Here is a 25,534-nt window from a genome sequence, read left to right as displayed (position 1 = left end):
TTCCAATTCTCTCTAGCATCACAGCTAAGATGGTTTACCTAACAAGGGGTGTGGTGGCCACAGGCCTTACTCTCCTTGCGCATTCCGTCGCCGTTACGGCTAAGGAATCGAGCGCAAGTCGTGAGTCTCCTACTTCTGTTCTTTTTTAATTGTCCGAATCTGATGAGATATCCTATAGCAATTGTGGCAGATGGTACTCACTTTGCTCTGAACGGAAAGAATGTTGCGTACCGCTTCCATGTGGACAATACCACTGGTGATCTCCTAGGAGACCACTTCGGAGGCTCCGTCGGAGATAATATCCCTCTGGAGGTTATAGGAGAGGTTAATGGCTGGGTTAGTGACATTGGGCGTGTACGCCGCGAGTTCCCTGACCAGGGCCGGGGGGATTACCGTGTCCCTGCGATTAGCATTCGTCAGTCAGAAGGGTATACCGTGTCTGAATTCCGGTATAAATCGCACAAGATCATCCCTGGCAAGCCTGCTCTACCTGGGTTGCCAGCCACCATGGGCACAGAAGAAGATGTGAGCACCTTGGTCATCAGTATGTATGACAAGTACAGCGATGTTGCCGCGGACCTCTCCTACTCGATTTTCCCCAAGCACGATGCCATTGTGCGCAGCGTGAATGTCACGAACCACGGAACGGGAAATATCACAATCGAGTCTCTGGCCAGTCTGAGCGTGGACTTGCCGTATGAGGACCTGGACATGATTAATCTTCGGGGAGATTGGGCAAGGGAAGCGCAGCGCGAGAGGCGGAGCGTGGCATACGGCCTCCAGAGCTTTGGAAGTTCCAATGGCTACTCTGGTCACCTCCATAATCCTTTCCTGGCATTGACAGAGCCCTCCACCACCGAGTCTCAAGGAGAGGCATGGGGATTCTCGCTTGTGTACACCGGTTCATTCACCGTCAACGTCGAGAAGGGCTCACAGGGTTTTACACGCGCCCTGATGGGTTTCAACCCTAGTCAGCTTTCATGGGTCTTACCGCCCGGGGAGACTCTTACCTCCCCAGAGTGTGTCTCGGTATACTCCAAGGATGGCATCGGTGGAATGTCACGCTCCCTGCATCGCTTGTACCGCAACCATCTCATCAAGAGCAAGTTTGCCACCAGTGACCGTCCCACCTTGCTGAACAGTTGGGAAGGATTGTATTTCGATTTCAACCAGAGCAGCATCTACGACCTGGCAAAGGAAGCTGCCGGGGTAGGCGCCAAACTCTTCGTTTTGGATGATGGCTGGTTCGGCAAGGAATACCCACGTCTCTCCGACAACGCCGGACTGGGTGACTGGGTCCCAAATCCTGACCGGTTCCCAGACGGCCTGGAGCCCCTTGTGAAGAAAATCACGGACCTGAAAGCCGCCAACACATCAACGAACATGCGCTTCGGTATCTGGTTCGAGCCGGAAATGGTCAACCCGAACTCAACTCTGTATGACGAGCACCCGGACTGGGCTTTGCACGCAGGACCCTACCCTCGCACCGAAGCTCGCAACCAGCTTGTGTTGAACCTCGCTCTTCCTGAAGTCCAAGACTACATCATCAAGTCCGTCTCAGACGTTCTCAAGAGTGCCGATATTAGTTACGTCAAGTGGGATAACAACAGGGGCATCAACGAAACGCCTTCCCCAGCCACAAACCATGCCTACATGCTCGGCATGTACCGCGTATTCAATGAACTCACGACCCAATTCCCCGATGTTCTCTGGGAGGGTTGCGCGTCGGGCGGAGGCCGTTTCGACCCCGGTGTTCTGCAGTACTTCCCGCAGATCTGGACATCCGACAACACAGACGCCATTGATCGCATCTCTATTCAGCTTGGTACTTCGCTCGCCTACCCGCCCAGCGCGATGGGTGCTCACCTGTCCGAAGTGCCGAACCACCAGACTGGCCGCACAGTGCCCGTGGCTGTTCGAGCACACGTTGCGATGATGGGTGGTTCCTTTGGCTTGGAGCTCAATCCGGCTGTAATGGACGAGGAGGACAAGGCTGCTGTGCCGGGGCTCGTTGCTCTCGCTGAGAAGGTGAACCCCATTATTCTCAATGGTGATATGTGGCGATTGAACCTTCCGGAGGACTCGAATTGGCCTGCTGTCTTGTTCATTGCTGAGGATGCTCGGAAGGCTGTCTTGTTTGTCTTCCAGGTCGCTCCGAATGTGAACCATTCATGGCCGCGCATTAAGTTGCAGGGATTGGATCCGCAGGCTTCCTATAAGGTTGATGACGGTGTGGTTTACACCGGTGCCACGTTGATGAATATTGGTCTGCAATTCGCCTTCAAAGGTGACTACGGCAGTCAAGTCGTGATGTTGGAGAAGCAATAGAACCTAGAATATAGGCTCGATAGGTATATGTCAAGAAAGAAGTTGTTGCATTGATTACCCGGCTTTAGCCTCCATATTAGTGGAAAAGATTAAAGGGGGCTCCGTATAAATGACAGTGAGACAACGTCTAACGAGGGCCCGGCATTCACACCTTTTCTGGCAGCGGCAACTATGGGGAGTTATAAACAATCCACATTAAGGGCGCTCTTGGCAGCAGATGAAACACCCGCTGTCCCAAGACACCTCGATGATATTTACTGAAGGCATTTATTGGTATCCGTATCAGGTCATTTATGTTCTTTCGGCTCTTTTGTGGTAATCGTTGGGATAAGGTATAAAAAGAGCGTAGATCCCGGAAGATCAACATGTAAATCAGACCAAAAAGTAGTAGCACCGACTTTCACTCCCACAAAATGCGTGGGACTTTCATTCTTTCTCTGCTTTCTGCAGCGCTGGGCGCCGCTACTGGTCTGACCACTTCCAACCTTCAAACCCACGTCGATGTGCTGGCACTCGACAGCGCTTTTAACCCCGTCAAGGAGGCCTACTGGACTGGCTATCCTCACCACCGCCGCACTCCTTTCGCGGTGTCTCCTAATGGAAAGTCTGCGTACATTGCGTATCTGGATTCTACCGAGACCGACGTTCATGTTCAGGAGTTGGACCCCACGACATTTGAGGCTACGGGAACTACGGTTACCGTCACTGGTGGAAAGGAAGGTGGGATAGCCCGTTTATATGGTTTTGAGTTGATAAAGACATACGACTGATTGAATTCATGTAGCTGGAGGTCTCGTCGCTCACAACGATGGCTTTGCTCTTCTGACCAACGAAGTTATGCCTTCGGGAACTACCAATGCGCCGCCCAGCGACACCCCCGTTGCGGTCTTGTACCGCTACACTGATGGCAAGCAGGCCTGGAAGACCTGGCTCGGAGGACCTGGAGTGCACGCCTCCGACGGGCTCTCTGCCTCCCCAGACATGAACGGAGACCTTGTTTACTCCGAAAGCGAAGGTCTCTACGGTGCATACTTCGTAGTCACTGATTACGCTGGCGACGCCACCGGCCACTATGGTGACAGCATCCAATATGTCACCAAGACCGGAGGACTTGACGATATTGCCGGCGCATCAAGCTCCTGGGGATGCAGCCACAATACCGGTATTGCGTTCGAGGCTGCAGACCAGGCTCCATTCGCCAGCATCTGCGCCGAGGATCAGGGAGCTATCTGGCTGAACACCAAGGGACAAGGCATGATGAACGACGGAGTCAAGATCTCGAACGAGAATACGACCAACGGTGCCTCCGGTGAGCCCATGGGTGGTATGTCGGGTAGCTACAGCGCGCTGGCTCGCTTCGCAGACACCACCAAGTACATCTTCGCCTGGGTATCTCGAGGTGCCATTGACGTAAGCGAAAACACCTGGATGGGTGATGGCTATACTCACGTTCAAAACCGCACCAACGGCCGAAATGTTGCCATCTCCCTGTTCACGGACAAGTACACGAAGGTTGGCACTCAGGCAACCTCGGTGGTTGGTACCGAGGATGGAGATAGCCAGGTCAACTGGGTGACCCAGGGATCTAATGACTGCTCTAACGCCCACGCTGCAACCTTTGGCGCCAGCTCGGCCCTGGTCACCTGGGAAGAGATCTCGAACCCAACCTGCGACTATATAGCGATGGGTTGTCGGGGACAGTTTGCGGGAACTTTCTTCCAAGAGGTGGGCTCGGACGGTAGCAAGGTTGGTGATGCTTTCAAGAGCACTGATGTCTATGTTGCTGGTGACATGGTCACCATGTCGGATGGTCGTATTTGCTGGCCCTATGCCAGTATGGAGTGGGATCTGTCGCAGGCAGTTGGGTACGGTACTACTTCTTCGACTACCAAGAAAATGTCTTTCGCTTGCATGAACACTGGAGAGACCACCACAGCCGCTAAGGCTCCTACTGCTGCTGAGACTACAGCTGCCGCGAAGACTACCAATACTCCAACTGTTGTTCCCGAGACTTCTGCTACCGATAAGTCTACTGCTGCTGGCACCGAGCAGGCAGTGCAGGCTGCGAGCACCTTCGCCACTCAAGTCCGTCAGGCCTCGCCGTCCAGCACGGTCATTACTACCACTAGCAGTGTTGCGAGTGCCCCCGCCATCCCAACCGGCAGCGCCCAAGATACGCTAGACTTTCTCCGGGCGGTGTTCAGATTCTTCGCGGGCAACTGAGTACCGAGTAGTCTAAGCTTGAATTGTCCCTTCTCCTAGCCCACAATGATTTAGTTGACAAAACCATAAACCGCAGAAGGTAGATGAGCTTAGATCTGATTGCTAGAGCACAAATGAAGCACAAGGACACTTCGGCTTCTTCGAACAGTTAAATTAAGGGCTCGTGCTGAAGCGAGGGGATAAATTCTTTTCAGGAATATCCGTGGATTCAATAAAACTGTACTCTGTAAACTGATGAGGTTGATGGGAAATCCCCCCGACAGGTATCCTGCCGGGAAAAAACCCGCTTATCGATAACACATTTTCTAGTCCCCTCTGACTCCGAAATTCCCTCTGATTTATTCTTTAACAATTCAACATGGCAGACGCAGACGAGGATGTCATTCATGCCCCTGAAAATGCCTCTACACAGCCCGAGGTCGACTTGTCCGATGAGACGCAGGACTTCCGCTTCTTGAACCACTTGAATTTGTATGGTCACGGCCTATTCCTCTTGCACCCAATCTCCAGTGTACTTCATCGCTTCTCCAATTACGCATTGCTTACCTACAGTCTCTTTACAGCTTTGCCGATTCATCCCCCGGTATCCCGCGCCGCGGCGAGAAGGACTTCGAACCCAATCCGACAGAACTTCAAGCCGATGTACTCGCCGCTTCGCGAGGGGCCATGCACAATGCGCTCTCATACCCCCGTCTCCATGGTGCCAAAACTCGCGTCATAGCTTTCTACGCACCCGACGGCTACGTTCCTCCAGCTCAACCCGATCGCGCGAAACCGAAAGCTGGAGAAGACGGAAAGAGCTCGGAGTCTACCCCCAAACCTGCGAGGCCTTTGCCCAGTTCCGCCAGGATATCCCCCGATGCATGCGTCTACGTACCCAGCCCGAAGGGCCAGTTCTTCAAGACGATGGGCCAGGCAGACTCATCGAGCCGTGTCTGGCTGTTGCCAGAGGAAGCCTTATATCTTATTGAACGAGGAAGTCTGGATATCAGATGGCCTAGCCCATCTGCGGGCCCAGGAGAAGAAGACCTTTCTGTTCCCATGAGCTTACAGGCTGCATATGCGTGCTTCATGGGCCGCGGTGGTCTGACGCTCGAGCGGTACTCTGTTTATACTGGACTCAAGCGCCTGGGCTATGCGCTCGTGCGAGCTCCTGGATGGTGCGACGACATTGAGCCGCAGGATGCGGATATCCCAGATGCTAGCCAAGCAGCACCCGCCAAGCTTCATGGCCCCGGCCTGGCTGGTATACTCGGGTCACTTTTCAACTGGATCCATGACCCTCTCTCGACAGCCTCTACAGCAACTGGCCCTATCATCGGCACCGGAATTCACCGTCATTACAGTGAGTCACACATCAACCCTTCCGCAGTAATTATCTTAGCTCTCCTTATTGACATACTTCTTAGTGGATGTATACCGCAAGCTCGCCATTATCCCCTGGTACGACCCAGTCACCGCGCCCGAAAGACACCCCTTTGATACCTCACCACCCTTCCGCGTCGTGTTCCACATCTACAAGCCATCAACCCCTTTCAAAAAGTCCGCCCCTCCAACTCCGGACTTCCGCATCGCAGTCGTCAGCACACGCGACCAAACCACCATGCCCACTATGACACAACTTGGTGCTTTGCTGGAAAGCACACCACTTGATCCCCCACGTGGGGAGAAAATGGAGCGTATGATGTACATGAGACTACGACACGGATACCGCAATGTTGTCATGGCTGTCGTTGATCAGGGTGTTGTCAGTTACTTGCGAATTGCTGATTCGGCGTTCGGGAAGGAGAAGCTTTATGAGAACAAGGGCGGACCACAGGGCCCTAAGCGGAGCCGTACAAATCAGAAGCCGAGGAAGCGTTGAGAGACTCGGGTTATCAAATCATCCCTAGCTGGTTACAGCGCCGTCGCTGGAGAGCACGTGCAGGCAACGGAAATGTCGATTGTGCATCGGAATGGTGCGCAGATGGACCTCACCCACATATCCATCTCATATCATCTACGCTCGGTGGTGGATCCAGAGAGCTGAAATGCTCTCCGCGATTATTGGAGCAATTGTCGTTGTTCTTGCGAGGATATCCTACACTGGTGACCGCGCTTCGACAGACACATCCATCTCGGTCTGGGTCCGGTCTGGCTACACATATCGGAGCGAAGATCTACATTTCCTATAACACGACATGAAAATGTCTAGGCATTCCACGGAAAGAATGACCCAAGCTCATGAGTTTATCATGTCTTCTAGGCCATATAAACTACCAAGGCATTTACATATCGGATACTATCATTGAGATACGCAAACCGCAATATCACTGGATCATAAATCATAACATTCCTCTGAGTAGCATCTCCACGGATTGAGCGAGTACCAGGAATCTCGCATACAGCAATGCAATCATCCATCACGTTAGAAAATCCCATCTCCCACTCACAGCCTGTACATCTCGCTCTTACTCCTAGCCCCATCAAAGACGCAAGTATTATCAAGCGGACCATACTGCCTAGTAAGCACTTTCAACGCCTCCTGCGCAACCAAACCCCCCGTCAACGAAGAGATATTATGCAACTCGCCGCCCTCAGCCCGACGCAGTTCCTTACTCGCACGGGCGATCTGCGCGCGCGCCTCCTGACAAACAGCCGATCCATCCGCCCCAGTCAACAAAGCCAGGATACGTTCCGTGTGGCTATTCCACAGCGCGTCGTCATCAACAGAGCGCTCCTCTTCACGGCTGCTAGATTGTATCTCGTCCACGACCGAGTCGAGGATCTGCATCGCGATGAAAATCGGTATCAGGGAGTCCGGGACGCCTAGTTCGTTCCGGATGGTTTTCAGCGTTGACGCGTCGCTGTCGATGCTTATCTGCGGGATGTCGCGGCCCAGCACGACTTTGATGTGTGCGGCGTTTTTGCAGAATACTTCGATGTCTCGGTCTGGGATTGCGGGGGTTTGGCGTTGGAGCTGGGATTCGAGATGGCGGACTGTTGCTGTCACTTCTTCCACGTCTTGGCGCGCTTTGGTTTTGTAGATGTTCTGTAGGGACACGTAGTCTGCGGACTGGGCTTTCATGTCTGGTAGGGAGCCTGGAAGGGGGAGGACGCCGTGAGATGCGTGGAAGGTTTTGATGGCTGAGGCAATGACCCAGAAATCTTGGGATGATGCTGATAGCTGTCGACACTGATCCATCTCGAAGATCTCGCGGATTGAGCTGCGCAGGCTGAATGGGGTAATTGTCTTCAGTACAGCGGCAGCGGCCTCATCGAAGTTCTCTTCGCCGCCCTCTGGGTTAGAAGTGCGCGCCTGGGACCGCACAAACTCTCTGAACTCAGTTTTTTCCTTGTAGTTACTCGGTGCCTTGCCTTCGTGGGAATGTTTCCATTGCTCCAGGAAGTGAAGCAGGAGAAGGAGGTAAGGTACATGGCCGTGCTGGTGGTCATCCAGGGTGTCTAGGTTGTTTAGACCGGCTGCAGCGGCGACAAGCTCGGGCCAGGGATTTAGCAGGCGCAGGTCCTGGGTTGATTCTGGGTCTGGGTGTGTCTCAACAATAGGGAATTCAGCCGGCAATTGCACGGAGAAGGTGGAGAAGAATCCAACTGAGTGCAGGTACAGCACGGGGATACCCAGTTGCTTTGCTTCCTGGGTCAGGGGTACCAGTGTCGAGCGTCTCATTGGGCCAGAAATAATCACCAGCTTGTGCTGGGGCAAGAAGTCAGGGTCTGTGAGAAGCTCCTCGACACGCTGTCTCAGAAGTCAGTCAACGATCATCTACTTTTGAGACATGAGAAATCATACCTTGACATAGTAATATCCCTCTACATCTGGATTCAGTTCTTTCAGCAGTCGGCAGGTTTCCTCAGCACGAGACTTGCCAAGAGACTCTCCTTCCAGAAAGAAGTTCACGCCTAGATCAGACTCGGTGACTATGGCTGGGTCGACGATGGTAAATCCACCAATTCCAGGCAGTACAAGGTTCTTGAGTGTTTCAACACCCGCAACGCCGGTAACACCAGTGTTGTATTGGCCGAGAGGGCCATCAGAATTCACCAGCAGAACATGAGAGTCCTCAAGTGCTTGCTGGCCTGTTGCTGCCCATAGGCGGAGTTGGCGATCATATTTGCGCTCCTTGGAGGTTGGCCCTGTCAGGGCGGCGGGGAAGGCATCCGTCATGGTGGATATCGAGTAGTGCGGAGGTGGTAGAGCTTTGTTTTGAGGCTCAAACCATAGCCTGTTTATCGGTCTGTGATCCCTCTTTTTTTGCTTACAGTATTTGCTCTTCAATCACGCAAGTTCCCAAATGATGGAGCAGTGGATGTCGACTTGTTGATGCGCGACTGCTTTTAGTAAGCGCATCTTGTGCCTGAGAATCCAGGCCAACACGAAGAGCCTTGCTGGATCTTTATGGATTTTGATATTTCACATGTAATTCCAAGTCGCTAATTAGTTATGTGGATACTGAGATATTCCCTCTTCAGTATTACCTTAGTTCCTTTTTGAAATTTAAGTGGCAACAACAGTGAGACAATCCTGGCTAACATACTAGTGACTTGACTAGTTGTACAGTCCGCGCAGACAACTATTCCCTAGTTCACATCAATCCGTAAAATTGACAGTTATATGAGGATTAGCCTAATCCACCCGGTTTAGCTATTAGGAACGATATGGGAGCTGAGAGATTGAAGATTGAATATGCAGGACATCCTCACGGAGTCGTCGAAGCTTAGTACCTATATCGACTTACTCCATAAGAGATATCTATACCACTCATTGCCCCCATCTTACCTTACCAGGGGTAGTTTAAACAATAATTGACCTATGTTACAAGTCCAAAGCATTCGCAAGAAAGAAAAGTTGGGTATTGTCGTCTCCTTTGCTACATTCGCACTACAATGTGAAATGGGGCGAGGTATAGCTAGCCTCCATGCGGCTAAAGGACTCTTCATCTGTATGATTTCTTCATTGTTTTATCCATCGCTATGGTATTCAAGGGGCGTTACTTTAAAAACAAAATACATTGTTCCCTTCCAAGGTTCTTGTCCTTGATTGCATAAGGAGTATATACTATGGAATATTTGGCCTGACGTGGCTCATTTCCCTCTTATTTATACAACACAAGACTGATAATGCTTGAACATGTCATGCATAACCTTGATAAATGGTGTAGAATGCCTGAGTCGGGGTTTTATAGCAAAAGAAATTATTTGCAAGTACTAAACCCCACTGTAACGTGACTTTATAGTGGCCAGGAGACTTCTAACCAAGGGCAAAGAGGATTCTATCTTGGCCAATACCTCTCTATTTTCCTTTGGCTCGAAAAATCCACCAAATCCGCTCCAAAGACCGTTCATAAAAACGGATTCCATGATCCAATCAGCCCTCATCTCCCCTCTTTTCATCTGCCGTAGACTCACCCCCACCATCCCCACACTTCTTCGCACCCTCCAAAGTCCCCAAAGACGCCAATCCACCATGTCCGCCGTCGAAGAAGCCAAGCGCACCGCCGCAAAGGTCGCCGTCGAAAAACACTACCCTAAGGATGCCCGCTGGGTCGGTATCGGCAGTGGTTCGACGATTGTGTACGTCGTCGAGGCCATCACGAACCTTGGCGTGGACACCTCCAACACAAAGTACATTCCGACCGGTTACCAGTCCAAGCAGCTGATTGTCAATGCCGGATTAATGGCTGTTGAGTACGATGCCCTTCCGCTGGGCACTGTCCTCGATGTGGCATTCGATGGTGCGGACGAGGTCGACGAGGACCTGAACTGCATCAAGGGCGGTGGTGCATGCTTGTTCCAGGAGAAGATCGTCGCTCTGCAGGCTAAGGAATTTATCTGTGTTGCTGGTGAGTTGAGGCTGATTTGATCTAACAAGATCTTATTTCATTTTGCATTGGGGGTCTAAATTGGGCGAGGCTCGGAAATAGAGCTAACTCTTTTTTCCCTGAGTTTTCTTTCCTCTTTGCTATCACGGTAACCACTAACTCACGGTAACAATATAGACCACCGCAAACTCCAACCCCGTCTCCTCACAAGCTGGAAATCAATCCCCATCGAGGTCGCCCCGATCGCCGCCTACCGCGTTATCCAAAAACTCAAGGAACTCGGTAGTATCAATCCCGCTGTCCGGCCATCCGCGAGCGTCAAGGAAGGTCCCCTCAAGACCGACCAGGACTTCTTCATCGTCGATGCTCCTTTCAAGCCGATGCTGATCAAGGCCGACATCGAGGCTGGCCAGGATGGTAACGGCAAGGATGGTGTGTGGGCGGTTGAGGTGTTGGCTCGCAAGATCAAGGAGATTATCGGTGTGCTCGAGGTCGGTATTTTCCACGGCCAAACTGGCCCGCAGGCTGCTGCTGCCGGTGGACTTGGTGGTCAGCGCCCTGTTGCGGCCTACTTCGGTATGTCTGATGGGACGGTCGCTGTTCGCAAGGCCGAATAGATGTCTATGTATATAGTTGGACTTTTGGCGAATGAACATGAGACTACGTAAATAATGTAGATGATACCAAGATTTTGCTTTCTGTTAAGCCTTGGAAAAGATGCTATGAATGGAATTGTGTGAATGTTTGCGATTGTGTTTTGGACTTTTTTATATTAGATTTGGTCTGTGGTATCAACATTCGAGACGCTTCATTTCAGTATGGAATCAAGAAAAGGACGCTTTCCCCGGCCTTATTTTGCGCCCTTTCCCTTAGCCTCCGTCTCGCCCAACTCCCGCACGTAGATCTTCACCGTGCCTTCCGGAACTTCATCATGGCCGTCTTCGAATCCAGGGCTGACTGCAATAGCCAGATGCTGGCCGCTCGCACTGAACGCAACGGCTGAGACGCTGTGCTGGTATTTCTGATATTGACGGATACGGCGCTTAGAGATTCCATCCCAGAGCGCAACAACACCATCACCGCCGCCGGATGCGAAGGTACCAAAGACAGGGTGGAAAGCCAATGCGTTGACAGGGTAGACGACGTCCACGCCGTCCTCGGCAGTTTGACGGTGACACTTGAAAGCGTATTTGCGGGCCTGGGATTCAGGCGACGGGTCGAACCATTCAACCGCAACACGTCCCTCAATGCTAGATGAGGCGTACCCAGCATCATCTGGCATGCAGGCAACGGCGCGGGTCATGAACTTCAAGCTGCTCTCGCGACGCTGCCAGGGCTCAATTTCGACTCGGGTACCGTTGGGGGCTGCGGTCTCTGCTTGCGCGGTGAGAAGGGCCAGAGCTTTAAGGTCGTAGATATGCAATGCGCGCGATGCCATCGCGACAATCAGCTTCGTGGCGGTTGCGGAGATTGAGAATGGCTTCGACGGAAGGGGGACGATAATCGGCTGTGAGTCGGGGTTTGTGCCGGCATCGGGTTGGTGAATGTGTAGTGTTGAGTCCCACGAGGCGGAGATGACGAGGTTGTGCTCGCGGCTGTACACGACATGGCGCACGCCGGCTTCGTGGCTGCTAAGCACGGTCTGTTCGGCGGTGTTCAGGTCGACCCTGACCAAGTTAGTATAACCCATGAAAAACAATTTTGCTGGTGATAGTAGCGGAACTCAATGATAATAACTCACTTCCTCACGTCCCAATCCAATCCAGCTGTGTAGATCTCGTTCTCGTTCTCGCCGAAGCAGACGTCCAGTACAGGAGCGCGGTGCTCGAACTTCTGCAATAGCTTCCCCTCACCGACCTTCCCATTCTCGTCTCGCAAGTCATACAGGTATACGTTCTTATCCCATGACGAAGCCACGATTCGCGCCGAGCTGGGGTCTGGGGAGAACTTTAAGGCCGAGATAGCATCTGTAGGTGGGGATACCACAGTGAATTGATCTGCAATGAGAAGTTAGACACAGTTCAAATCCAAGAAAAAGTAATGCCGAGAACTACTCACGAGAAGTCATCTTGGGCGAGCTGCTGAGCTGTTGAAGATCAACGCCCAAGCTCCTCGGGGCCTTTGGCCGTCTCCTTTTCTGCCGTCTTCACCGCCCTCTGATTCCCCGCGCTATGTCGATAAGGAAAAAAGAGACTGGCTTGACATCATTTATTTTCACCAAACACAACTGCTCGCATCTCCGTGATACTCACAAGATGCCTTTTGCCCAGCTGGTGATTGGCCCACCAGGCGCTGGAAAGTCCACGTACTGCAATGGCATGCATCAGTTCCTGGGCGCAATCGGCCGGAAATGCTCTATCGTCAACCTTGACCCCGCCAACGACAAGACCTCATATCCATGCGCGCTGGACGTACGTGATCTAGTCACTCTAGAGGATATAATGGAAGAGGATAAGCTGGGTCCCAATGGTGGTGTCTTATATGCTCTTGAGGAGCTTGAAAACAATTTTGACTGGCTGGAAAACGGACTGAAGGAGCTCGGTGGTATGTCTGACATACCCTGGCCATATACATTTCTAACTGATTTTATGAATCTTCAGAAGATTATATTCTTTTCGACTGTCCTGGCCAAGTGGAGCTATTTACGCACCACGCCTCATTACGCAACATCTTCTACAAGATCCAGAAGTTGGGCATCCGAGTTAGTGGCAGCAGAACCCCAAGCACAACACAGAGAAGACCCAGCTAACCAGACTCCCTATAAAACAGTTGATCGTTGTCCACCTCGTGGACTCTTATACCCTCACCCTTCCCTCAATGTACATCTCCGCCCTCCTCCTCTCTCTCCGCGCCATGCTGCAACTCGACCTCCCGCATCTAAACGTCCTCACTAAAATCGATAACCTGGCCAACTACGCCCCGCTTCCTTTCAACCTAGACTATTATACCGAAGTACAAGATCTCTCCTACTTACTCCCAGAACTGGAAAGCGAGTCCTCGCGACTCTCGCACGAGAAATTTGGCAAGCTGAACCAGACCATCATCGACCTGGTCGAGGAATTCGGACTCGTCGCCTTTGAGACGCTGGCCGTCGAGGACAAAAAGAGTATGATGAGTCTCTTGCGCGCCATCGACCGTGCGTCCGGGTATGCCTTCGGTCCCGCCGAAGGCGCCAACGACACCGTCTGGCAAGTCGCTGTTCGGGAGGGCATGGGCGTGACAGACGTGCGTGACGTGCAGGAGCGTTGGTTGGATGCCAAGGATGAATACGATGAGCAGGAGGAGAAGGAATTGGAGGAGGAAGTTCGTGTGCGGAATATGGCGAGCCAGGTCGAGGCGACAGGTGCGGCGGATGGCGGACCCGACGAGGATGACGGACATGACTACGACGAGGAACTGGAGAAGTGGAAGCAGAATATGCCAGACAGTGGTGTGCGGGTGCACCGCAAGTAATCGCCCTGTTCCGACGACTTCCCAGATCCTAAACATCAAACATCAAACGTCAAATATAATACGATAAATGTACAATAGCCGAAAATAGCATGCATAACACAACGCACCAAAACTGGGGTATCTCATTAAAAGTAAATAAACGTACAGTAACACGCTTCATCTTCATCCACATCCAATCTCAACCATCCATCCCCTCATCCTCACTCTCATCCATAACACAGTCAACAATAGGAGACCCCCCACCAACTAACTCGCCAAGAACACCCTTCTCTTCCGCATCCTTAACCCTAACAATCTCCCTCCTAGCCCTCCTTATAGCCTCCTCCTCCGCCTTCCGCATCGTCCCAGAAACCCTCAGCACGCGGAAAACACACCCGCGCTCGCGGCCCGTCCCCGCGCGTTTCTGCCCACTCGCTGGCTCCGGCACGCCGGACATGTACGTAAGCGCTGACCAGACAAGTCGGAAGGCAGCGCGTGGACACCGCACTATGGCGGTGGATGTTGCTGGTGAGAGGTATTTTACTAGTGTGGTGTGGTTAGTGGGTGGTTCGGTCGACATGGATGGATGGATGGATGGATGGAGGGATGGAGGGATGGAAGGGGTTGCATGTGGGAAATGGAAACTTACTTGTTATTCCGCCTGCGGTGGCGCCGCCTAGCTTGCCGATTCCGTAGTCACCGTATAGCTCTGCGACGGAGTCGCGGATCATCTTGGCTAGGAAGCCTTGGGTTAGGGTATCAGATGTTGGAGAGTGGATTGCTAGTTGGGGGTTGCGTGGTTTTGTTGTTGGGGTTGTGGGCCAGGTTTTTGGGTCCGGGTAGAGGATGTCCACGAGGAGGTAGCGGTTTTTGAGGCGGACCATGGTGGTGTAATTGTGTTGGGTTGGTGTTGGTGTGGATTGGGGATTGGGATTGATTGAGAGCAGGCAATGTCCTGGAAGCAGTACAGATAGGGTACCGTATGGCTCGTTCGGATGGTATGAGATGAGTGTTGACGTAGTGTGGTGGGTATGTATGTATGTCTATGAAGCTGAGGTTGAGGCTAGAAAAGATTGCGACTGATAAGAGATAAGGATATTTCCTAATCGGGCGCATTCTAACCTTTCCAACACCTTGAAGGTTGCATCTATCAGCTCAGATACCTCAACTACAGCGAATACTAGGCACTATGCTGAAAACCAAAATATATCATGCGGCAATGGCACGTTCATTATTTCCCAAATAGGTCTAGTCATCTACTGCAAAACGAATTAAATCAGATCTGTAGCCGGGTTGCGCCCTTCTTGAGTGTCAACCCGTCAACTTGGTCATGCCACATGAACGCAGGTACATCGATACACATAACTGCTCAGAAAACATAAAAAAGAAAAACCAAGGGATGATCCATCCGAACTCCACCGCCCTGAACGGACGGACTATATGCCAGCGGACGGCGCTGCAAAACGTCATAAACAAAATCACAGGTTGACCTCGACACGGCCCTCGGCACCACCCTTCTGCAGGGTGGGGAGGAGGTAGGTGATGTCGTCCCAGGGGTGGCGGTAGAGACCAGTGCGCAGGCGCTTCTGGTCGAGGTAGTGGGCAATGAGACCGATGGAGCGGCCGAGCACGAACAGACCGTTGAGGACACCCATGCGCATGTAGTCCTCGCACTCCTCAGGGGAGAAGGCACCGCAGTTGCGGAGAAGGTCAACGAAGCAGACTGCGACACAGCCGTCGACGTTGAGGATCAAGTTGTCCTTCTTCGAGGTGGTGACGGTCTCAACGGCAATAGCGTAGTCGAGCAGCTTGGTGCTGGGGAAGTGCTTCTTGACGAACTCCTTGACGAGCTCGACACGGAGATCAGGGTTGTTGCGGGACTTGACCTTGTGGCCAATACCGGGGATAAGCTTGTTCTCCTTACGCATAGTGTCGACGAAGTCACGGGGGCTCAGACCCTTGTCGAAGGCCTTGGTAAACTCCTCAGCGGCGCCGTCCAGGGCACCACCGAAACGGGAACCGATGGTCAGCAGACCGGACACGAGAGCGCTGATAAGATCCTTGCCAGCACGGGTGGTGATGATGGTGTTCATGGCACCGGAGACGGCAGGACCGTGGTCGGCCGTCAGCATGAGAACCATCTCGAGGAACTTGCTGGCGTAGGGGGGCAGGCGGCGACGGAACCACAGGAGGGACATGACACCACCAATGCCAATATCCTCTTTGAAGACATCGGAGATGGGCATACCGGCGTAGAGCAGCTCCTGGCCACGGTCGTCGGAGATGGTGGAGATGAAGGCGGCGGGCTTACGGACGAGACCGAGCTCCTGGGCCCAGGAGTAGTCGATGGGGATCTTGGGCACAACGGGCTCGGGGGCGGGGGTGATGCTGCCCTTCTGGAGCTCAGCCTCGTAAACCTGCTTGAGCATCTGGGGGAGATCCTCGAAGGTCTCGGGGACGTGGATGCCAGCTTCGCGCATGGCCTTGTTCTTGGTGACGGCAGTCTCGAGATCGGAGTTGGCGGAGGCACCGGCGTGACCGAACTGGACCTCGGTCTTGAACATGCTGGCGCAGGTTCCGATAGCCCAGGCGACGACGGGCTTGGTGATGGTGCCGTTCTTGATGGCCTCAATCACACGGTACTCCTCAACACCACCGACCTCACCGAGCAGCACAAGGATCTTGCATTCGGGCTCGGCCTGGTAGCGGAGCAAGTGATCGATGAAGGTGGTACCGGGGTAACGATCACCACCAATGGCAACACCCTCAAAGACACCGTCGGTGTTCTGGGAGATAATGTTGTTCAATTCGTTGGACATACCACCGGACTTGGAGACGTAGCCGACGGAGCCCTTGCGGTAGAGCTTGGAGGCGACAATGTTGTCCATCATACCACCAGTGTTACCGATCTTGTACGCACCGGGCTTGATACCACCAACAGTGGCGGGGCCAATAATGGTGATACCCTTCTCCTTAGCGGTAACCATAATCTCACGAGCACGCTTTGGTACCCGTTAGCAATTCATCCCGAGATAACACGGAGAGGCAGGAACTTACACGCTCGGGCACACCCTCGGCAATAATGGCGATGGAGCGGATCTGGGGGTTCTCCATCAGCTCCATAGTGGAGCTGTAGACGGAGCGGGAAGAGGCGAAGTTGACAACGGTGTCAACGTCGGGGTGCTTGGCCATGGCCTTCTCAACATCCTGGTAGACGGGAAGGAGGGTCTCGCTGGTACCCCAGTACATCTTGCTGACGAACTGACCACCGAAGGTGTAGATGATACCCGCTACGGAAGGAGTGGAGCGCTTGCAGATGAAATCGAAGTCGAGCATGCCCTGCACGGCTCGGGGTTGCATACCACTTGACCTCTCGTTAGTCTCTCATGTCGATGCTGCAGGTGTAGAATCCCATGACTTACTACACGAAGCATCGTGTCTTGTTGTGGAAAAGGCTGTGTTGGGAGGGGGTGAGGACACGGCTAGGAGGGGCGAAGCGGGTGATGTTGTCGTTGGCAGACTGCACGCCATTGCCGGCGGGGAGAGTAGAGGAGGGCATGATGAATCTGGGTCCCAATTAGTATGACGGGTTCAATTTCGAGGCAATTGTGCAACAGTGCAGGCAATTGTAAAGAAGGCCGCTTGGAGGGGTATGCGGAAGAGCAATGGATAAGAGAGTGAAAAAAAAGAAGTAACTCACTTTATGCGTTAAACAAGCCGCTCGATGCGAAATTAGAGAAAACAGAGAAAAGGAGAGAGAAGGGATAATACAGGAAAGGAGAAGGCAGAAGCTGTTGAGAAAAATCCGCGGGGTGAGATACTCGGAGTACTCGCAGATACACCGTACAGCTCGTCCCAGACCGCTGGATCCGCAGAACAGCTCAACACTTGGCAGACCCCAAAGTACCGGGTACTGACGATACCGTACCCACATCATCGTAAGGGTACTAAAAATACATATATCTAATACAGAAGAGTATAGGGGGATGTTGATGTGAGGTCTATAGTCCTGCAATGAATACTATACAAATATTGATATTTGAAGTGCATATGATCTTCGTTCCTTCTAATATTTGACCTGAACTATGTATGTACCAAGTCGAAATATCGTCAAAAACGATATCGGTATAGACCCAAGTCGGGATCATGTAATATCGGTCTATCGACTCAACAGAATCCAGACATCTGCCGGATGGGGCCAACAAGTACTCCCTACAATGGACGGAGTACCTCAAAATAGGTAGAAAAAGTGGTGCAATCGGAAGTACCCAGTAAATAGGGAGTAACTACGAACTCCGTAAGTACTCCGTACGGCGTTACGGAGTCCTATTTTACGGAACACTTCGAGTGCAAATTTTGTGGAGAATTTCCCAACGAAGAGCACATCTTTCCCCCCCCACCTTTGGGATCTTCCGTTCTGGTCTGTCCCTCAACAGGTGGGACCTGCCGAGTTGTACGCTGTAATCTCCAGAACAACTTTTTTTTTGTGTACGCCGTAAACTACAGTACACTCCAGATTCCCACCTTTTTCCTAATCTCCCTTTCTTACCTTCAGTTCAAAATATCCCTTTTCCTTCTTTCTCTCTCACATCTCTCTCCCTTAATCTCCATCACACATCATGTCCGCCAAATCTATCCTCGAGGCCGACGGCAAGGCCATCCTCAACTACCACCTCACTCGCGCCCCGGTGATTAAGCCCACTCCTCTCCCTGCCTCCGCAACACACAACCCTCCTGCCCGCCTCGCCTCCCTTCACTTCCCCGAGGACAAGGCCGTCAAGGATGTTCTCGACCAGGCTGAGGTCTCCTACCCTTGGCTTCTGACCCCCGGCGCTAAGTTTGTCGCCAAACCCGATCAATTGATCAAGCGTCGGGGTAAGAGCGGTCTGCTCGCCTTGAACAAGACCTGGGCTGAAGCTCGGGAATGGATTGAGGCTCGTGCCACTAAGGATGTCCAGGTTGAGACTGTCACTGGTGTCCTCCGCCAATTCCTGGTTGAGCCCTTCGTGCCTCACCCCCAGGAGACTGAATACTACATCAACATTAACTCCGTCCGCGAGGTAAGATTTCCCCGCAGTCTCGAACGCAATTGAACGGAAATGGAAGCTAATGGTCCAATTCCAGGGTGACTGGATCCTCTTCACCCACGAAGGTGGTGTTGATGTCGGTGATGTCGATGCTAAGGCCGAGAAGCTCTTGATCCCCGTCAACCTCAAGCAGTACCCCTCCAACGAGGAGATCGCCGCAACCTTGCTGAGCAAGGTCCCCAAGGGTGTTCACAATGTCCTGGTTGACTTCATCTCTCGCCTCTACGCCGTCTACGTTGACTGCCAGTTCACTTACCTTGAGATCAACCCTCTGGTTGTCATCCCTAACGCCGACGCTACCTCCGCCGAGGTTCACTTCTTGGATTTGGCCGCCAAGCTCGACCAGACCGCTGAGTTCGAGTGTGGTACCAAGTGGGCTGTTGCTCGCAGCCCTGCTGCCCTGGGCTCCCCTGCCCTCGCATCCGCTGATGGCAAGGTCAGCATCGACGCTGGCCCGCCGATGGAGTTCCCCGCCCCCTTCGGTCGTGAGCTGAGCAAGGAGGAGAAGTTCATCTCCGACATGGATGCCAAGACCGGTGCCTCGCTCAAGTTGACCGTTCTCAACTCCAGCGGCCGTGTGTGGACCCTCGTCGCCGGTGGTGGTGCTTCCGTCGTTTACGCCGACGCCATTGCCTCCGCTGGCTTCGTCAGCGAGCTTGCCAACTACGGCGAGTACTCCGGTGCCCCGACCGAGACCCAGACTTTCAACTACGCCCGCACCGTGCTGGACCTGATGCTGCGTGCCCCCATGCACCCCGACGGCAAGGTCCTCTTCATCGGTGGTGGTATTGCCAACTTCACCAACGTGGCCAGCACCTTCAAGGGTGTCATCCGCGCTATCCGCGAGGTCGCCAATCTCCTCAACGAGCACAAGGTCCAGATCTGGGTTCGCCGTGCCGGTCCCAACTACCAGGAGGGTCTCAAGAACATCAAGTCCGTCGGTCTCGAGCTTGGCCTAGACATGCACGTCTACGGACCCGAGATGCACGTCAGCGGCATCGTCCCTCTTGCCCTCCAGGGCAAGAAGACCGACATCAAGGAATTCGGTGCATAAACAGTTTAATCCTTATTTGTTTGTTCTTTGCAGCGTGTGTCCGTTGCATCGGTTTGTGGTATAATGCATGGCATGATATGACTTGTTTTTTTGCGGGATTCCGGGGGAGGTCTGCGGATGTAGATGTCACCCCGGCGTCTGTCCTATTTTGCTGAGGGTATGGCGTTACTTCCCGCCTGGGCGAAAAGGCCCGGTCCTTCTGGTGTCGACGTACATGATTCTCCGTTAGATTTCATTTTCCTATGTTCACTCCCGGCGGGTTTAGATCGTGTGATGTACCGTCGGATAATATCAATGATACGAGATATCTATTGTCCCAGAATTGTTCTATGTGTAAAAATAAATTCAAGTACTAACTGTCCAGGTACAACCTTGGAATGTCCAATGTGAAAGTGAACATTTGAGGAAAGGAAGTAAAAATTACTGCCAAAAAATACCACTGTAAATAATACATAGATATACGTGTAATTTTGAATAAGCTCAAATCCAGGGAGACAAAACAAGCTCCCGCATCAGACTCCACACAAGCTCCCCTGTACCCCGGATTGACAGGAACATCAGGTCCCGAGATCAGATCCTAGGATAAAGTAGGGACCGTGCTGGAGCTGGGGCATCATACCGAGGTGTGGACGCGACTTCCGCTGCCCCGAGATTAGGGCAAGATAAGCATCGGACGAGCGGGGGCTAACTTGTTCTTATATGAAAGAGGATTAGTGCCTACGGTGCTTGGGTTAGGGTTGCAGGGTGGTACTACTGGGGTATACCGTGTGAATTCTTCAATGTAGGTTGCTCCTTCTTGTTTGGAGAATTGGTTGACGTCGGTGGAAGGCCTACTTGGGATAACGAGCGTGTAATATAAGGCGATTGTAAGCTACTGTCATAGGGGGATGATAGTATTGGTATGAAACTACATGTGAAATAATCACGTTGTTGGCTCTGTGATATACTGATGGTGCAAGGGTTCTCATTCATGGAAATGCTCTACTTGGAGCGTTTTATATTGACAGGCAATGTACGTATAACAGGCCATATGTGCCGCCTGAGCCACATCGCAAGAGAAGCCAGGTCCCAAGTAGAATTGACAGTTATTGTTTCGGGTTTACATGTGGTATTTCTATAAAAAACGAATAATCGCTCAATGGGTTCAAAAGGGGTTGACCAGTATTGGTTAAATAGTTGCTACACATTTAGAAGATCATAGATATATAGACAAGGTCACTTTCAGTTACGGTCAAGTATATATCCTGCTCAGTTCCATCTACCATGCTACGAGTTATACTATTTACTATAATAACCGCAGGATGCTATTAATTTCTCGGTAATCGGACCCCTCTTGACCCTCGAATCATGTAACCTGCCATCCTCCTTTAACGACGCCTTTATCCCTTCAAGTGATATTCCTCCTAACCAATTTGTTGTCAGCAGTCCCTTCAAAAAGCTGAAGGGATTAATAAAATTTGAATTTATAGGGATCAAGGATATTCGGTATAATACATGCTAAGGCCAGAATGAGTGTTGCATTGTCGCTTGTGACAAAAGTGACAAAACCTAGTTCCGAAATGCCAATTGTTCACAGCGACTGATAGTAACGTTGATGAAAAGATTATCTGTAGGATTCGTAAAATTAGGATATAGAAATTTTGGACAATATACCCCAGTTATACTTGTTGCGTGATTATACTGGATAGCAGATCAGATGGCATCCCTGCCCACTCGGACTATCCGTCTCAACAAACCAAATTGGTTGAATTGGTGATCAAAGCATGGCAGTCTACCAGGTATAACCTTCCAAGTCACTTTAGAACTCCCCAACACTTCATGCTTATCGATTCAGCAACTTTTGAAGGAAACTGGTTCAGCTCACAGGTGACTGGGATGTCTAATCCGGGGCGTATATGCATAGATCGATTCGGGTTAGCCCCATCAGCCACCAAAGTCAGCTTCCAAATGTGGTTAGTCTGCAGATGAGACTTGATATCTCGTCAACCCTGGAGGTTTCAGAGAGCTGTAGTCACCAATTCCTCAGCCAGAAAAGCAAATGGCACTAGCTAGTACCAGTGAATAAAATGTTCTCCATACGTACCTATGTAGATATTGGTATGATATTTCAAGATTACATAACCTGGAAAGGGATGGATGGATTAGGGCCCACCGTGGACCTGTGCTCTGTGCAAACGCTCCGATTCACCAATCAATTAATATCATACACATCAGCCCGATCACGCTCGGTAATTATCCCATTGAAAATGAAACTGAAACTGAAAACTTCACTTTGTTCTATCCCCGACAGCCATGAGTCAGTATCAATCGAACGGGCGATTACTCGCTTTCTCCATCCTCCAGTGCCTCATCCCCTCTATGCTCCTGATCACAACACCTAAACGATCTGTTATACGATATCTGTCTATACCATGTATGATATGGATTGTGTACCATATGATGTACCCTGTTCAGAATCCGGGGTACACATCAACCAATTTCCTCGGAAGCTCTGCAACCTTTGTCCTAACAGCTCTGGATCTCCTGCTGATCAACCCACAAGCCGGGCACGACTTCGTCGATGCCAATGGACACGCCATGGGCTTCTTCTCTCGCCTAGTCGAGGCTGTTCGGCTAGTCACATGTGCGCGGGCTGTCAACACACCCCGACAAGTGAAGAACGTCCCGCCATCCCCAGAATACTATACCAAGAGGGATCCGAAGGTGATCCCTCGAGATCGATTCTTGGCTAGAGAAACTGCCATTGCTGCCTGGCAGTTCCTAGCCCTAGATATATTTAGTGTATTGGCCTCGAGACAAGCCATGAATGAGCAGGACGAAAATATCTCAGGACGAGCATTGGTAGAACACGCTATTCAGAGCCTCATTGCATGGCTCGTTGTGACTCGGATCCTGCTCAGCTTCTATTACCGCGTTGCTTCGATCGTCTTTGTGAGTCTGGGCGATTCGCCGGCGAATAGCCCGCCGATTATTGGGAGAATGGCAGATATATATACACTGCGGAATTACTGGGGGTGAGCTGATCCTACCTTTGTTTGGTTGGATCTAATATTCATGGCTACTGTAGGAAATTCTGGCATCAATTGTTACGACTGCCACTTACGTCAACTAGTAACTTTCTAGCGCGGGATATCCTCGGTCTGCCTAGATCGTCGTTCGTGGAACGGTACACGAACGTGTTTATCGTTTTCTTTTTCTCCGGCGTGATTCACGTCGTACTTGATAGTCTGCGAAACGTTTCACCATGGGAGTTCGGGACTATGGCTTTTTTCCTATCTTTCGTTGTCGGCTATATGATTGAAGACGGTGTTCAGGCTCTGTGGAAACGAGTGCCGGGCTCCGAGAACAATGCCAGCTTGCCAGCGTGGTGGCAAAGGGCCATTGGATTTTGCTGGGTCGCCACATGGCTAGGGGTCACGTCCCCTTGGTATTTTAGGTTGGCGATGCTGAAGCCGGAAGAACAAATGGTATTGGTTCCTTTCAGCGTTGCTGGGCTCATTAGCCTTCCTGTGTTGAATAGTATAGTCATTGGCGGTGGTCTTGTGTTGATGCTTGTATTCGAGGGAGAGATTTGAAAAGAGAGGATGCTAGAAATGTCAAATTTGTCGAACTTCCTCTCGTTGGCCTATATCTCCTTGTATACATGACCAGCGTTCTACGCGGGCTAAACGTCTACTCCCTTCGAGGCTGGCGGACTAAAGAAACGTAATAGAGGTCCTATCACTGTATCGATGGGTTGGGCTTTGGCGAGGTCTACCCGGACCTTAAATCTTTCCAAGGTTGTTTACAAAGAGACGTAATTCAGTCGTAATATAAAGCGTCAACTTAGTGACTTTGCCATCTACCTACTCTGCCATCTTGCCTATGCAAGTCTGTATAGATACTTATATATACATATATACCTCCCCCCCGCCACATAGCTCTTATCACCAAATTATGATGGATAGTACCCTACTCGTTCGACCCCGTCCAGCTTGGTGATTGGCTCACCTGCTTGTTCCAGCCGTTCCAACTCCTCTCGGGCCATGTTTGCTTGTATCTATAAGAAAGGGTTATTACCAATCCTGTAAACAGTAAATATTGTTAAACCAACCTCTATACGCTTTGGAGTAACCAGCTCTCGTGATCCTGTCACCTTCCACTCAGGGATGCCAGTTGGTCTACCCAGATCCATTAGGGTCTTCTGCTCGAGAAGACTGTACTGGCCATCTGCACGGTTGAAATTGAAAGGCTCCTTGAGGGCAACAGGTGGGTTGAGAATGATGCGTACGTCGCGTCGTAAGTTCCGCGAAGCGGAGTGTAGCATAAATGGATGGAGAAGAAAAACATCTCCTATCTCGCCAGTAGCCTCGTGAAATGAATCATCGCTTGAGAGATCTGGTGACGTAGCCCAATGCTTCCAGTAGCTATTTTCCTCGGTTTGGACATTCACAGCGTCGCGGGAGATGAGTGAAGGCCATGTCCCTTCGGGGTGATCGTACTGAAGTTTTCGCTGAGGTTAGTTGGAGAGTAAAAGAGTAATATAACGCAGCGAGTCGAAGGCATACCAGATGTTTAGCCACCAAGCCAATCCCATCCGTACAGATCACGGTTCCACCCCCTTTAGGCTTGATATCGCTGAATAGTGGAATAACCAAAAGCGCTTGCTCGGGACTGTCCAAAAAATGGATAAACCAGTCGCCGTCGTTGTGCCAGTCTCCTAATGATCGGAAGTCCAACGTATCCTGCGGAGTATATTCTGGTTTCCCCATATTCACAATCCATCCATCCTTCCAGTCTTTACACCAGTCGGCTACCCGATCAGCTCCACCGACCAGGTCACAGATCGCATGCCAGGCTTTGGGAGCAAATTCCTCGACGTTGACCTTAGTATGGCCTGGCATGTTAACCTTCTCCTTCGTCCAGGTTGATTTGTCGGTAGGTGAGACCCCAAGACGAGTCCAGACGGAAGAGGTAAAAGCCGCCGCTGCTTCGCGGGTGAAGCACTGAGGGACTTTTATGAAACCATGTTTGAGCCAGTGTTCCTTTTGTTCCTCAGTGAGTGCGAACTGATCTTGTGGTGTGGACATGGTGTTGCTATCTTGCTTGGTTAGATGAAGTGAGCCTCAGAAGAAGCATTGCCCTTTAAATGCCGTGGACACGGACATAAGACCAAACTAACTCCAGCTGAACATGCCGGCACTTCAGGCTGTTACGGGTATATGCCCACCATATTCCTACTTGAGATACGGAGATCTCTCCGTATTGACTTGATTAGGCACGACAATAGGCAGATTTGAAATAATACCCCGCTTCTCAGACTACCTTGAATAGTCTCTATCTCCAATGGCCACTTACAGTGACACGATCGATACGAACTGCCTGAGTATCACAATAGAACTGAAGCAATCGATGCAACATGGGGCCCTAATCATCATTGTTGTTGTTCTACTTTGCCGATTCCCCTCCTTTCAGACCTCTCCGTAAAGCCTAATTTGCTCCGATTTGATGCAATTGATGGGAAAGGGACCTGTCGTTCGAGAAACTGCCGGGTTGGCAAAACTTAGGTTATTTAGACGTGAAATATTTCCATAAACGAGTAGTATCGCCTA

General features: G+C 51.4%; 12 protein-coding genes across 12 annotated transcripts; 7 read left to right on the top strand and 5 right to left on the bottom strand.

Annotated features, from left to right (window-relative positions):
- Positions 1-29: 29 nt before the first annotated feature.
- Positions 30-2,328, top strand: N7489_000312 (alpha-galactosidase; the record flags this gene model as incomplete). Its single annotated transcript, XM_056706067.1, has 2 exons — positions 30-120; positions 179-2,328. 2 exons carry the CDS (start codon positions 30-32, stop codon positions 2,326-2,328), a joined length of 2,241 nt encoding a protein of 746 aa, XP_056570369.1.
- A 413-nt stretch (positions 2,329-2,741) lies between these two features.
- N7489_000311 (uncharacterized protein) lies at positions 2,742-4,551 on the top strand (the record flags this gene model as incomplete). The annotated part of the gene is made up of 2 exons (XM_056706066.1): positions 2,742-3,048; positions 3,113-4,551. 2 exons carry the CDS (start codon positions 2,742-2,744, stop codon positions 4,549-4,551), a joined length of 1,746 nt encoding a protein of 581 aa, XP_056570368.1.
- Positions 4,552-4,909: 358 nt separating this feature from the next.
- On the top strand, positions 4,910-6,415 carry N7489_000310 (tRNA-splicing endonuclease subunit SEN54 family protein; the record flags this gene model as incomplete). Its single annotated transcript, XM_056706065.1, has 3 exons — positions 4,910-5,022; positions 5,115-5,896; positions 5,961-6,415. 3 exons carry the CDS (start codon positions 4,910-4,912, stop codon positions 6,413-6,415), a joined length of 1,350 nt encoding a protein of 449 aa, XP_056570367.1.
- Positions 6,416-6,979: 564 nt separating this feature from the next.
- Positions 6,980-8,716, bottom strand: N7489_000309 (NEDD8-activating enzyme E1 regulatory subunit; the record flags this gene model as incomplete). The annotated part of the gene is made up of 2 exons (XM_056706064.1): positions 6,980-8,287; positions 8,342-8,716. 2 exons carry the CDS (start codon positions 8,714-8,716, stop codon positions 6,980-6,982), a joined length of 1,683 nt encoding a protein of 560 aa, XP_056570366.1.
- A 1,299-nt stretch (positions 8,717-10,015) lies between these two features.
- N7489_000308 (ribose-5-phosphate isomerase RKI1) lies at positions 10,016-10,987 on the top strand (the record flags this gene model as incomplete). The annotated part of the gene is made up of 2 exons (XM_056706063.1): positions 10,016-10,391; positions 10,548-10,987. 2 exons carry the CDS (start codon positions 10,016-10,018, stop codon positions 10,985-10,987), a joined length of 816 nt encoding a protein of 271 aa, XP_056570365.1.
- A 233-nt stretch (positions 10,988-11,220) lies between these two features.
- Positions 11,221-12,438, bottom strand: N7489_000307 (WD40 repeat domain-containing protein; the record flags this gene model as incomplete). The annotated part of the gene is made up of 3 exons (XM_056706062.1): positions 11,221-12,037; positions 12,112-12,367; positions 12,429-12,438. 3 exons carry the CDS (start codon positions 12,436-12,438, stop codon positions 11,221-11,223), a joined length of 1,083 nt encoding a protein of 360 aa, XP_056570364.1.
- Positions 12,439-12,625: 187 nt separating this feature from the next.
- Positions 12,626-13,823, top strand: N7489_000306 (GTPase GPN2; the record flags this gene model as incomplete). Its single annotated transcript, XM_056706061.1, has 3 exons — positions 12,626-12,914; positions 12,971-13,071; positions 13,140-13,823. 3 exons carry the CDS (start codon positions 12,626-12,628, stop codon positions 13,821-13,823), a joined length of 1,074 nt encoding a protein of 357 aa, XP_056570363.1.
- A 178-nt stretch (positions 13,824-14,001) lies between these two features.
- Positions 14,002-14,686, bottom strand: N7489_000305 (Rpp14/Pop5 family protein; the record flags this gene model as incomplete). The annotated part of the gene is made up of 2 exons (XM_056706060.1): positions 14,002-14,345; positions 14,452-14,686. The coding sequence occupies 2 exons, from the start codon at positions 14,684-14,686 to the stop codon at positions 14,002-14,004; spliced, it is 579 nt and encodes a 192-aa protein (XP_056570362.1).
- Positions 14,687-15,280: 594 nt separating this feature from the next.
- N7489_000304 (uncharacterized protein) lies at positions 15,281-17,555 on the bottom strand (the record flags this gene model as incomplete). The annotated part of the gene is made up of 4 exons (XM_056706059.1): positions 17,503-17,555; positions 17,225-17,368; positions 16,860-17,166; positions 15,281-16,804 (listed from the first exon to the last, which is right to left on the bottom strand). Exons 2-4 carry the CDS (start codon positions 17,359-17,361, stop codon positions 15,281-15,283), a joined length of 1,968 nt encoding a protein of 655 aa, XP_056570361.1. The 5' UTR covers positions 17,362-17,368; positions 17,503-17,555.
- An 866-nt stretch (positions 17,556-18,421) lies between these two features.
- Positions 18,422-19,943, top strand: aclA (putative ATP citrate lyase subunit (Acl); the record flags this gene model as incomplete). The annotated part of the gene is made up of 2 exons (XM_056706058.1): positions 18,422-18,862; positions 18,927-19,943. The coding sequence occupies 2 exons, from the start codon at positions 18,422-18,424 to the stop codon at positions 19,941-19,943; spliced, it is 1,458 nt and encodes a 485-aa protein (XP_056570360.1).
- Positions 19,944-22,235: 2,292 nt separating this feature from the next.
- N7489_000302 (wax synthase family protein) lies at positions 22,236-23,518 on the top strand (the record flags this gene model as incomplete). Its single annotated transcript, XM_056706057.1, has 2 exons — positions 22,236-22,957; positions 23,011-23,518. 2 exons carry the CDS (start codon positions 22,236-22,238, stop codon positions 23,516-23,518), a joined length of 1,230 nt encoding a protein of 409 aa, XP_056570359.1.
- Positions 23,519-23,877: 359 nt separating this feature from the next.
- N7489_000301 (uncharacterized protein) lies at positions 23,878-25,012 on the bottom strand (the record flags this gene model as incomplete). The annotated part of the gene is made up of 3 exons (XM_056706056.1): positions 23,878-23,982; positions 24,037-24,423; positions 24,491-25,012. The coding sequence occupies 3 exons, from the start codon at positions 25,010-25,012 to the stop codon at positions 23,878-23,880; spliced, it is 1,014 nt and encodes a 337-aa protein (XP_056570358.1).
- Positions 25,013-25,534: the final 522 nt, after the last annotated feature.

This window comes from Penicillium chrysogenum, assembly GCF_028827035.1.
Source record: "Penicillium chrysogenum strain IBT 35668 chromosome Unknown utg000001l_segment0_segment0, whole genome shotgun sequence".
In the NCBI taxonomy this organism is placed as follows: domain Eukaryota; kingdom Fungi; phylum Ascomycota; class Eurotiomycetes; order Eurotiales; family Aspergillaceae; genus Penicillium; species Penicillium chrysogenum.
Note: the sequence above shows the minus strand (reverse complement) of the source record. Positions and strands in the feature narration are given on the sequence as shown.